General features: G+C 39.5%; 1 protein-coding gene across 2 annotated transcripts in view; it reads right to left on the minus strand.

Moving 5' to 3' along the window:
* The window catches only part of CNTNAP5 (contactin associated protein family member 5), a 1,080,786-nt gene that overhangs the window by 308,332 nt on the left and 759,362 nt on the right, over window positions 1-13,092 (minus strand). For both annotated transcript variants that reach the window (XM_055397661.2, XM_088842198.1), the window contains exon 13: window positions 6,525-6,725. In XM_055397661.2, the coding sequence (XP_055253636.2) occupies window positions 6,525-6,725 (201 nt within the window). The remainder of the gene's footprint in view (window positions 1-6,524; window positions 6,726-13,092) is intronic.

Genomic DNA, 13,092 nt, shown 5'->3' on the forward strand with positions numbered 1-13,092 from the left:
GTGCAGCAAAGTGATCAGTTATATATATTGACTCTTTTTCAGATTCTTTCCCATATAAGCCATTGCAGTGTTCTTGTCTGGAGAATCCCAGGGACGGGGGAGCCTGGTGGGCTTCCATCTATGGAGTCACACAGAGTCGGACACAACTGAAGTAACTTAGCAGCAGCAGCAGAGTACTCTATAGGCCTGTGCTATACAGCAATCCTTATTAGTTATCTATTCTTTGCTTTGCCCTGAGGCAGAGCAGGGTGCATGTCTGTCCCTTACCAACTGTGTGGCACTGATCAAGCATCCTACCCTCTTTGAGGTTCTGTTTCCTAAAATGCCAGGTAGGATAACAACCCTTACTGAGTAGAACTGTTGTTTGGATTACAGATCATGTTCCTGTAGCTCCCCACAGACATCTTCAAATATGAGAAACACTTAGTCACTGGCAGCCATTTAAAAAGTTACTTATTTTTCTCGTCTTGCTGTCTTTCATTTCCTCCCTTTGATATCTATTGTGTATAGTCTGGAGGAGGCTCTGTAGCAAGAAGGCATCCTTCACATTCTCCTCTTATTGATCTGAGTCCACTGCAGCCAAAATGTACAATATCTTATTGCTTCTACTAATCGGAGAAGGCAATGGCAAGCCACTCCAGTACTCTTGCCTAGAAAATCCCATGGATAGAGGAGCCTGGTAGGCTGCAGTCCGTGGGGTCGCTAAGGGTTGGACACGACTGAGCGACTTCACTTTCACACATTGGAGAAGGAAATGGCAGCCCACTCCAGTGTTCTTGCCTGGAGAATCCCAGGGATGGGGGAGCCTGGTGGGCTTCCGTCTATGGGGTCACACAGAGTCGGACACGACTGAAGTGACTTAGCAGCAGTAGCAGCAATCCTGGCTGCCTGTAATTATCTCCCTCCAATAAGCTATGTGAATCAGACTACATATTTTTTAATTACCCAAAAATGTTTAAAATTGTCTTTGATCCTCCTCTGCACTTATCAGATTGCCAAAGTTGAAGTAAGGTGTTAATATCTAGTGCTGGGAGATGGGCACCTGAGGTCTCGTGGTGATGTTTGGAGTATAAATTGCTATAACCTTAACCCATTGCAGATGTCAAGATGGCAAAAGTCTTCAAAACATGCACATGCTTTTACTTGGTAATGGCACCTCAAGGAACTTATCGTAAAGATATATCTGTGTGCAAAAATGTTCTTGCAGCATGTATAATAATGAAATAAGAGGAAAAATCTAAATGTCAAAAATAGATCTGTTCTGTCTATCCATTGTGATACATCCATAGACTTATTAAAAAATTATGCTATCAAATCATTACTGATACGAAAAGATATTTGTATACTGTGTGTGTAACAAATACAGAAAGATTGCATCCAAGTACTGCATTTCAGACTCTTTTGTTGACCATGATGGCTACTCCATTTCTTCTAAGGGATTCCTGCCCACAGTAGTAGATATAATGGTCATCTGAGTTAAATTCACCCATTCCAGTCCATTTTAGTTCACTGATTCCTAGAATGTCGATGTTGACTCTTGCCATCTCCTGTTTGACCACTTCCAATTTGCCTTGATTCATGGACCTAACATTCCAGGTCCCTATGCAATATTGCTCTTCACAGCACCGGACCTTGCTTCTAGCATCAGTCACATCCACAACTGGGTATTTGTTTTGCTTTGGCTCCATCCCTTCATTCTTTCTGGAGTTATTTCTCCACTGATCTCCAGTAGCATACTGGGCACCCACCGACCTAGAGAATTCCTCATTCACTATCCTATCATTTTGCCTTTTGATACTGTTCATGGGGTTCTCAAGGCAAGTATACTGAAGTGGTTTGCCATTCCCTTCTCCAGTGGACCACATTCTGTCAGACCTCTCCACCATGACCCGTCCGTCTTGGGTGGCCCCACACAGCATGGCTTAGCTTCATTGAGTTAGACAGGACTGTGGTCCATATGATCAGATCAACTAGCTTTTTGTGATTATGATTTCAATGCAAGAGAGTTCCAGAAAAAATCTATTTCTGCTTCATTGACTATGCCAAGGCCTTTGACTGTGTGGATCACAATAAACTGTGGAAAATTCTGAAAGAGATGGGAATACCAAACCACCTGACCTGCCTCTTGAGAAACCTGTATGCAGGTCAGGAAGCAACAGTTAGAACTGGACATGGAACAACAGACTGGTTCCAAATAGGAAAGGGAGTACATCAAGGTTGTATATTGTCACCCTGCTTATTTAACTTATATGCAGAGTACATCATGAGGAACTCTGGGCTGGAAGAAGCACAAGCTGGAATCAAGATTGCCGGGAGAAATATCAATAACCTCAGATATGCAGATGACACCACCCTTATGGCAGAAAGTGAAGAGGAACTCAAAGGCCTCTTGATGAAAGTGAAAGAGGAGAGTGAAAAAGTTGGCTTAAAGCTCAACATTCAGAAAACGAAGATCATGGCATCTGGTCCCATCACTTCTTGGGAAATAGATGGGGAAACAGTGGAAACCGTGTGAGACTTTATTTTTTTGGGTTCCAAAATCACTGTGGATGCTGATTGCAGCCATGAAATTAAAAGATGCTTACTCCTTGGAAGGAAAGTTATGACCAGCCTAGATAGCATATTAAAGAGCAGGGACATTACTTTGCCAACCAAGGTCCCTTTAGTCAAGGCTATGGTTTTTCCCGTGGTCATGTATGGATGTGAGAGTTGGACTGTGAAGAAAGCTGATTGCCGAAGAATTGATGCTTTTGAACTGTGGTGCTGGAGAAGACTCTTGAGAGTCCCTTGGACTGCAGGGAGATCCAACCAGTCCATTCTGGAGGAGATCAATCCTGGGTGTTCATTGGAAGTACTGATGCTAAAGCTGAAACTGCAATACTTTGGCCACCTCATGCATCAGTCACATCCACTGGAAAAGACTCTGATGCTGGGAGCGATTGGGGGTAGGAGAAGACAGAGAATGAGGTGGCTGGATGGCATCACCGACTCGATGGACATGAGTTTGAGTGTACTCCGGGAGTTGGTGATGGACAGGAAGGCCTGGCATGCTGTGGTTCATGGGGTCGCTAAGAGTCGGACATGACTGAGCGACTGAACTGAACTGAACTGACTGAACAAATACAGTAACTAAAACAGTTTCAATGGGGGGCCCTGACTTCATCAGATAAGGGGGACCCTTCCTCAGCTCTTCTAGAGAGCAGTTTGGGGAGGAGATGATGAACTCTAGTCCCTCCTCTGCTCTCTCTGTCTCTCCCCAGGGGAAGGGATTGCCGTAATAGTTAGGGAAATTAGGTAAATATCCCTGTAGGTTTGTGCCTGTTGTGGACTAAATGTGTGTGTCCCTCCAAAATCCCAACGTTGAAATCCTAACCCCCAATTTGATGGCATCAAGAGGTGGGGACTTTAGAAGGTGATTAGGTCATACCCTCTCTCTAGAATGTGCTCAGGGAATTTATAACAGTTGAGTTAGACAAAAAGCACATGCTATTCACAATAGCCAAGACACAGAAGCAACCTAAATGTCCGTTGACAAATGAATGGATAAAAAAGATATAGTTACATATATATGATGGAATACTACTTAGCCTTTAAAAAGAATGAAATAATGTCATTGTACCAACATGAATGGAACCTAGAGAGTGTCATACTGAGTGAAATAAGTCAGACAGAGAAAGGCAAATACCATATGATATCACTTATATGTGGAATCTAAAATATGATACAAATGAACTTATTTACAAAATAGAAACAGACTCACAGACATAGAAAACAAACTTATGGTTAACGAAAGAGAGGGAGCAATAAATTTGGAGTTTGGGATTAAAAGATACACACTACCATATATAAAATAGATAAACAACAAGGACCCATAGTACAAAGGTCTTATTTAGCTATGTATAGTATAGCACAGAGAACTGTACTTAATATTTTAATAACCTAAAAGGGGAAAAAATGTATATATATACATATATAACTGAATTACTTTGCTGTACACCTGAAACCAACCCAATTTATAAATCTACTATACTTTTATTTTTAAAAAGAAGCATATATAAGACAATGGTAAAGTCAAACTGATATCACAGGATGTATATACTAAAGGAACCCCAAAACATAATTCAAAAAGACACACCTATACCAATGTTCATAGTAACACTGTTTACAACAGCCAAGGCATGGAAGCAACCTAAATGTCCATTGACAGATGAATGGGTAAAGTAGATGTGGTACATAGGCACAATGGAATATTACTCAGCCATGCAAAGGAACAAATTGGGCCATTTGTAGTGATAAGTCTGTCATACAGAGTGAAGTAAATTAGAAAAAGAAAAACAAATATGGATGGTATGCGGGGTGGGAGGAAAGTCCCAGAGAGAAGGGCGATAATACATACACATATATACTTATGTATATATGTATACATATATACTTATGGTGGATTCATTTTGTTTTATAATGAAAACTAACACAACATTGCAAAGCAATTATACTCCAATTAAAAATAAATGAATAAAGGAAATTGCATATGAATGTAATTCCATTTTCCCTAAAGTTTCACCAAACCAATTGTTAGGAAACTAGAAGCAACACAATGAGAAGAGGGTAGCATGGTTTTCTAGACACAGACTCTGCAAAGAGTGCTGCGAGTGACATGGCAAGTTTGACAGTCAGGAGAGAGGGAATTTGAACACAAACAAACATTGACTCTCTGAGGACACTGGTAAAAAGGGACACCCAGCAGGGCCTGTGATCTAATCGACCCTGCGAGCATGGCTGAGTCCATGAAGACTAAAATAAATGATTTTGACATGATGATCCCAAGTAATCAAGAAAAGGTTACATTTCATATTCAGAATTCTCTGCTTAAGAAGGCAAGGAAGCATGTAATCTAGATGAGAAAGATTTTCATCTCAAATAGTTAAAAATTCTTTAAAAACAGTTTAGGTACTTAAAGGGGTAAGTGACAGTTACCTAGAAAATTCACTTATGTAGAACAACTTCTCCCCTAAAGACTCTAGATCAGTGAGGTGGTGGGTAGTTGTATTTAGTTAGGTTTCTAGCACTTTTTGTTTGACATTTCATTGTCTAATTTCCTGAAGACTTTCAAAATTCCTCACTTTCAAGGAACAGAAATTCCTTGAGGCTAAAGATTCTGACACCCTTTCTTGGATATTCCACATCCCTGTTATACTTGGTCTTTTTTTTTTTTTCCTGCCACAAATGATGAACTGACATTCACAAAAATTACAGACCCCGGAGGCATGTATCAACTTTGACCAAGCCCTCTTGACATTTTGCAAACCCTTTTGAGTTATGGTAAGCAATCCTAGAAGGGTCTTTTGCAACCCTTTATCAACCACTTGACCTAGAAAATACAGAAGAACAATCACTATATAAATAAAGTTAACATAGTTTTTTAAAGCAACCTTTATTTTTTAAAAAGAGTCATTTCTCCTTGTTTAGGAAAACATCTTAGGAATTCGTGCAGAAATCAGCAGCTTATAGAAGATGTCTGCTCTCTTCTACCAATCCTGGACTTCATCTGCAGTATTTACAGCCTCCAACCAACTCTGCTTGCTGCAGGCTGGGCTTCACAATCCAAACTGACTCTGGCCAATCTATCCTGTTACTGTTTGTCCTGAATTCAGTGGTTTTTGCTTACTGACAGACTCCTTTGATTTGTCTCAATTCTAGAGTCAAGGGGAGATTCTGTCAGCAACCAAGGACCTCTGTTCAGTCCTGAATGGTAGGTTTTCCCTCCAATTCCAGGCCTTGTCCCTATATTTGTGCTCCTAAGTGTACCATTAAATCCCCCTGGTTGTTGAATATAGTGTGCAGTATTAAATACGTTGCACCCTTAGAGCTATTTTCCTTTTTATCTTCATTTCAAAAATCTGAACATAAAGCTAGCATGAACTTGAACTCTTGGTGAAAATTAAATGTTAATAAAGTAGTATACCCTTAAAAAAAAAAATAAAAGAGTCATTTCAACTCAGGCCTGCACTTTTCAGATAACATGAGTTCTATAAACACACAGGATGTGCCAGCCTGCCTATTGATCTCATTGCCTAATACTGCCCCATTATGCATCCTTTCCCCAAATATAACTCATTGCAGTTTGGTGAATGTGCTGAAATCCTTGATGCTTTCTAATCTGCCAGAAAAACCATTTCCTCCTTTTTTTTAAGTCTAGTTCAAGAGCCATTGCTCTCAAGAAAATTTCCATTTTCACCAGTATTGCAAAATGGGTGTTGTTATTGTCCCTTTTTTGAAGATGAGGAGAAAACCTTGAGAGGCTACAGAACCCCCTTGAGGTCACGGCGTGGGCACCAGAGAAAGAACTAGTCCATCAGGTGTCTCTCCTGGTGGCATTTTTCTCATTTTATGAGGAACCACTGTAGGTGCAGGCCCCTGGTTGGCAAACTTTCTCTCCTTGATATTCCAGGGTTGGGGGCCCATGTGTCACACTGTGGTCTCCCTGTGTGGCACATGAAAAGGGGTCCAGGAGGGGTGTTTCTTACCTGGCGTGTTGAGCAAGCGAGACCTCTTGCAATGGTAGGCTACCTCCTGCTCACAGTGTTCGGAGCCATCGATCACTGCTTCCAGCTGCTCCAGGCTGCCTCCATAGTCCAAGGTCATGGAGTAGGGCTTCTCAGGATTGGCACCTTGCACATGGGTCAGTTCTGTGTTGTTATGCTGCATCAATGTCCAGATCTTGTCCTCTGCCCAGAAAACACAACCCAAGCAAGATGAAAAGACGATCATGCTTATAGGCCTCCAAAAAGCTATAAAAATGAAACAGGATTGTGTAAGCAGTGTGATGTTTGGTGGCTGCAGGTGCATCAGTTAATTGTCACTTGCGTGCTCTACTCATGATAAGAATTTAACCAGAGAATTTTTGTTTCTCCTAGAGGTCCACCCAAGAGGTAGTGTGGGGGTTAATTATGTTAAGAGCTAAATTTGTGAAGCCCTTACTCCACAAGTTCTATGCTTAATGTCCATTATCTCATTGAAAATGGACATGATTTATGAAAAGTCATAAAACAAAAATAGAATCAGACAACAGAACATGAATAAAAGGAAATGAATTCATCAGTTGTGGGAAGGACATTTTGGAAGGGGAAGAACTTAGAAATGAGATACTTTGTGATCAGAAGTAGAATGTAACTAAATATGCTCAAAGATAACTATCATGGTGATGACATACATAGAAGAACATAGATCACTGGCAAATTACCAAATGTGCAACCTGTTGGTAATTAAATGAACCAAAATAAAATGTTAAATGTTTCCAAATAATAAATAAATAAAACTGACATCATGTAAATCAGAGGGAGTTGGTCCTGCCATGTTAAAAATGAGGGAAAAGTGAATAAGGAAAACTAGGCAGGTTTTCTAAGATTACATAGTTAATGACTAAGTGAGAATTGGAACCCAGGATGTCTGACTCCAAAGACACTACTTCCAGATAGTGACACACACTCTTCCTCACAAGAGAAGCACTAGCATAGATCATTTTCTCAGAGAACCATAAGTACTACTTTGAAAATAAGACCTATTCACAGAAAGCATGTGTGACATATACATCATAACAAGGATGAGAATGTGTAATACACACATACACGCAAGGCATTTAACTGAGCTTGTTATTTATTCTCCATAATACTTCTACTTACCTAAAATATTTTTAGAGTTTTACATTAAAATAGCATGCGGAGATGAGGGCCTAAAGATCAGGGAAGGAGAACATGCTTTGCCTTCTATTCGTAAGAATGGAAGGTGAAGAGAGAAGAATTTTATTTTTAGAGCTTGGGAGATCTGTACTTGAAAGCTATTCTATGAACAACAAGCTTGGGCAAATCAATTCACTTTTGGAAGGGCTTAATTTTATCATCAGTTTTAAGAAAAGAAGTTATGAAGTCACAAGGCTTTTGGGGATGCATCAGACATTCTGGAATAATAGACTGAAATATTTTCAGCAATCAGACATGGAATTGAATTCCTAACTTGCTCACAAATAAAGTGAAAGAGGAAATAGGAGGACTTGAAAAAAGCTTTTGTCATCTGAGAAACTTGCCCACATAATAACATCATCACTCTTCATAGATGCTCGGAGCTGAAAAAAAACCTTGCCCAGACATCATGTGGTTTCCATCCTCTCTCTCACTCGTTTAGTTTCACAAGTGAGGAAACCAGAGTCTAGGAAGTAAAGGAATGATCCACAGCATGTCTATTAGATGAGAATGGTAAGCATATACACTGTCACTGCAACAAATATTTCTACTTATAGTATATAACCAGCACTACTTAGAAGCCAGATGGTGGCAGCTGGCCATGAAAAAGAAAATAATATTAAAAACAATTGGCAAGCAGTATCCCCAGGTTTTACTTTCTCTGTCTCAACTCTGTATATGAGTTAGGATAAGTAACTTCATTGCCCAGCACTACAGTTTCAATATATTAGAAAAAGGAGGAAGGGGAAGTTTGATCTTCACAGTTCCTAAATGAGGAAATATTTATTGCAGCAGAAAATTAAACTCTGCTCAAACATTCTGATTCTTCTTAACACTCTTTTCCGAAACCAGCCCCCTGATAACCCACATCTCCAATGTTTAATTGAATGACATTTTCTTTAAATTCTAAAAAAATCAGAAGGTTATTGGATTTTGATTTTGAAAGCAAAAATAAGGCTTGATTCATATTGGTAAAAATAATACTGTTACACAAACAATGAACCAGAAATTCCAAAAATGTTGGTACCAGTACAGACAAATGTCGATAAAATAACCAAAGAAAGTAGTCATTCAATAATACAACACTGTAGAGGGAGAAATAAAAACTGCCAATTTTGAAATGTCCATGGTACTTACAAGAAATGGAACTCTAATGAGATGCCATGTTACCGTTCCATTCGAAGATATTTTACATACATTATCAGCAGTACTCATAACAATCACGGCAGATATCAATATAAATATAGATGCAAGTGGGAGGAGAAGGGGACGACCGAGAATGAGATGGCTGGATGGCATCACCGACTCTTTGGACATGGGTTTGAGTGAACTCCGGGAGTTGGTGATGGACAGGGAGGCCTGGCGTGCTGTGATTCATGGGGTCGCGGAGAGTTGGACACGACTGAGCGACTGAACTGAACGGAACTGACTGATAGATATTATAGGTATCCATATAGATACAGATATAAGAAGGAAAGAGAAAGTAAATTTGTCCCCAATCTCAATGTGTCCAATCTGTCTGACTCCAAAATTGGTCCTCACAGCATCACTAAATTACACAAATTTGGATTTCCTTCTAAATGTACACTGATTTTCATAACTTTTTTGTCTACCCAGTGTTCATACACTAATTAAACAACTTGCTGATTCATTTACTCATTAGCTCATTTTTTTTTCCCAAAATCTTACTCTATCTTTGGCAAGAGGGAGAAGAAACAGTGGTATCAGAGAGACAATCTTTTATCCCAAAGCCATGAATATTGCAAACCCCTCCTTCTGGGCCTGGAGAGTGAAGTTTTCACAGGTGAACTCTTGGCACTTTTTGACATATGCAATAGACAGAAGACACAAAGGAACAACTAAGGGCTCCAAAAGCTCCCCTCAATTCACTTAACACGTATCACAAGCACGGTCTGACCAACATGAAGAGAGACAGTTACTCGAAACCTAGGGTCTCTTAGGTGGTTTCATTTCAAAGACAGCCTTTGTCAACTCATTATTTTTCTCCTGGGTGATAGAAACATAAAGACTAAAAATAAGAAGATAACTGGATGTTATCTTTTTCTCACTTTCTATTTTTTCTCCCACTTCCTGGGTTGCCATGCAGATTAGGCCCTGAACCTGATGAAACATGAAAAGCCAGGGGTCAGTGCCACTCAGGAGAGTCAGCTTTGATGGCTGATGTTGCTGATACATGGAATAAGGTAGGGACAGGTAGTTTTAGCTAGGGAAGGTGTAGGTGAAAGATCTCAAGCAACATTCATTTTGAATAGGCTTTTAGGGGGACGGAGGGTGATCCATGCATGGACCTACATATACTATAAATAAAACCGGACTCATAAATGTTCAAGATGGTAAATTTAGTCAGTGGGCAATGGACAGAGTGTGAATTTTGGCCTCAGAAGATCTAGATTTGTGAGTCAGCCTTACATTTATTGGCTAAGCATAGTTGGTCAAATGATTACCTTTCTGAAGTTCAGTTCTTCATCAATTATACTTTAAAAAGCAGCAATGATGCCAACTATAGAGGATGGTTGTAAAGATTAAGTGAGGAAATCAGTGTGAGGAACTCTGTTATTAACTAAATAACTAGGTATTTAATAGAGATCCGTGTGTACCACTTAGATAAAGATATACGACATCTCCAACTCCAGGAGCTCAGATGTGCCATGTTGATATTAACAAAAGCATTAAAAACAAGGAGAAGCTATGACTGGTCTCTTGTAGTTCTCAGGATAGCCTGCTTCATGAAGATTGTTTCCCAGTCCAGAAAGGAAGACCTACAAACACCTAGAAGAGAAACACACTAAGCTTGACATTCTCTCTGCAGATCCATGGGGAAAACATACCAGATTCAAAAGTCCCAGAACACAAATGAAGCAACAGACAAGGAATTAATCTCAAAAATATACAAGCAACTCCTGCAGCTCAATTCCAGAAAAATAAATGACCCAATCAAAAAATGGGCCAAAGAACTAAACAGACATTTCTCCAAAGAAGACATACCGATGGCTAACAAACACATGAAAAGATGTTCAACATCCCTCATAATCAGAGAAATGCAAATCAAAACCACAATGAGGTACCATTTCACGCCAGTCAGAATGGCTGCTATCCAAAAGTCTACAAGCAATAAATTCTGGAGAGGGTATGGAGAAAAGGGAACCCTCTTACACTGTTGGTGGGAATGCAAACTAGTGGAGAACAGTGTGGAGATTCCTTTAATAACTGGAAATAGAACTGCCATACAACCCAGCAATCCCACTTCTGGGCATACACACCGAGGAAACCAGAATTGAAAGAGACACGTGTACTCCAACGTTCATCGCAGTTCTGTTTATAACAGCCAGGACATGGAAGCAACCTAGATGTCCATCAGCAGATGAATGGATAAGAAAGCTCTGGTACATATACACACTAGAGTATTACTCAGCCATTAAAAAGAATGCATTTGAATCAGTTCTAATGAGGTGGATGAAACTGGAGCCTATTATACAGAGTGAAGTAACCCAGAAAGAAAAACACCAATAGAGTATACTAACACATATGTATGGAATTTAGAAACATGGTAACGATAACCCTGTATGCAAGACAGCAAAAATGACACAGATGTATAGAACAGTCTTTTGGACTCTGTGGGAGAGGGCGAGAGTGGGATGATTTGGGAGAATGGCATTGGAACATGTATATGTGAAATTCATATGTGAAATGAATCGCCAGTCCAGGTTCGATGCACGAGACATAGTGCTCAGGGCTGGTGCACTGGGATGACACAGAGTGATGGGATAGGAGGGATGTGGGAGAGGGGTTCAGAATGGGGAACTTGTGTATACCTGGGGCGGATTCATGTCAATGTATGGCAAAACCAATACAATACTGTAAAGTAATTAGCCTCCAATTAAAATAAAAAAAATGTTTCAGAATGGAAAATGCTTCCCCCTGGTAATCTGTGAACTTGGACTTTCGCACAAGGAAACCAAACAAGTTTGCCTCTAACTCAAATAAGTTGAGTTTCATGCAGAGACCAAGGAGGATATCAGCTAAAAGTTATGATTGGCAGAGCATCATAAAATTCTCCAGGCTCCAAACACCACTCTCAGCTGATCTGCCTCCAGCACCATCCCTCTACCACATGACATCCACCCTAACTGCTAGTCTCTAGAGATGCATTAGGTACCATGAGACAGCCTGGCTTTAGAAACCAGCCCTTCTGATGAATGTCTATGTTCTACTCTAGTAGGAAGACTCTGAATAAGTTATACACATCTCTAAAGTTTCCTCATTGGTAAACAGTATATTTATATTAATCTTTCCATCCATGATGATATAATGATCCAGTATCATGTTTTACATGGACACGTAACTGGTTGTCTGGCATGAAAAAGACTGAAAATTTTTTGTATTCAAACTTTTCTATGACATTAAAATGAGGACTGGGACTTCAATCTTTAGAGAGTTAGGGGTGGGAAACTCATCCTGCAAAGGAGGTTAGCTAGCAGACTCCTTGTGATATAGCTGCTGCTGTATATAGTAAATGATTTTTATCTTGTTGAATTAACTTTTCACTCTGAAATAGCCTCATGTGTTTCTCGATTTATTTTCATTCCTTGCATTTCAGAAATGTCTACAAGAGAATATGTTGTTTAGTCCTCATAGACCCAGTAACCTAGAAAATCATTGCCCTTGATACCACGGTTTGCTATCCAGGTCATTTTCTATTGTTTCTTCTACTGTATTCAGTCTCATGATGAGAAACAGACCCCCTCTTTCTAACTTGCTTAAAGGAATACAAGTATTGAGTTACTCAAGACAAATTGTCTGCTTAAGAGAGGACTGCATTTGAAGATTTTTTGAACTGGCAGGAACTGATTCAATTCACTAAGGATCTTAGTTAGTCTAAAATAAGTTATTATGCATTTTAAATGTTTATTATCCAATAAATGACTGGCAAATATTTTCTCTAATTTCTGAGATTGCTTTTTAATTTTGTTGACTATTTCTTGTGCTGTACAGAAGCTCTTTAATTTGATGTAGTCCCACTTGCTGATTTTTTTCTTTGGTTTCTTGCGCTTCTGTTGTCAGAGTTAAAAAAAAAAATCATTGTCAGAATGTCAAAGGGATTTCTTCCTTATGTTTCCTTCTAGGTTTTTATGCCATCAGATATTCTGTTGAAGCTTTTATTCTTTTTCAAGTTAAATTTTGAGCAGTATAAGATACAGGTCTGATTATTTGCATGTCCAGTTTTTCCCACACCATTTGTTGAAGAGATTATCCTTTACTCTTGAGTATTCTTGGCTCCCTTCTCAAATATCTATTGATCCTTTATGTGAGAGCTTATTTCTGGGCTCTCTATTCT

This window comes from Moschus berezovskii, chromosome 2 (assembly GCF_049115385.1).
Source record: "Moschus berezovskii isolate FMDL1 chromosome 2, NW_MosBer_1.0, whole genome shotgun sequence".
In the NCBI taxonomy this organism is placed as follows: Eukaryota; Metazoa; Chordata; class Mammalia; order Artiodactyla; family Moschidae; genus Moschus; species Moschus berezovskii.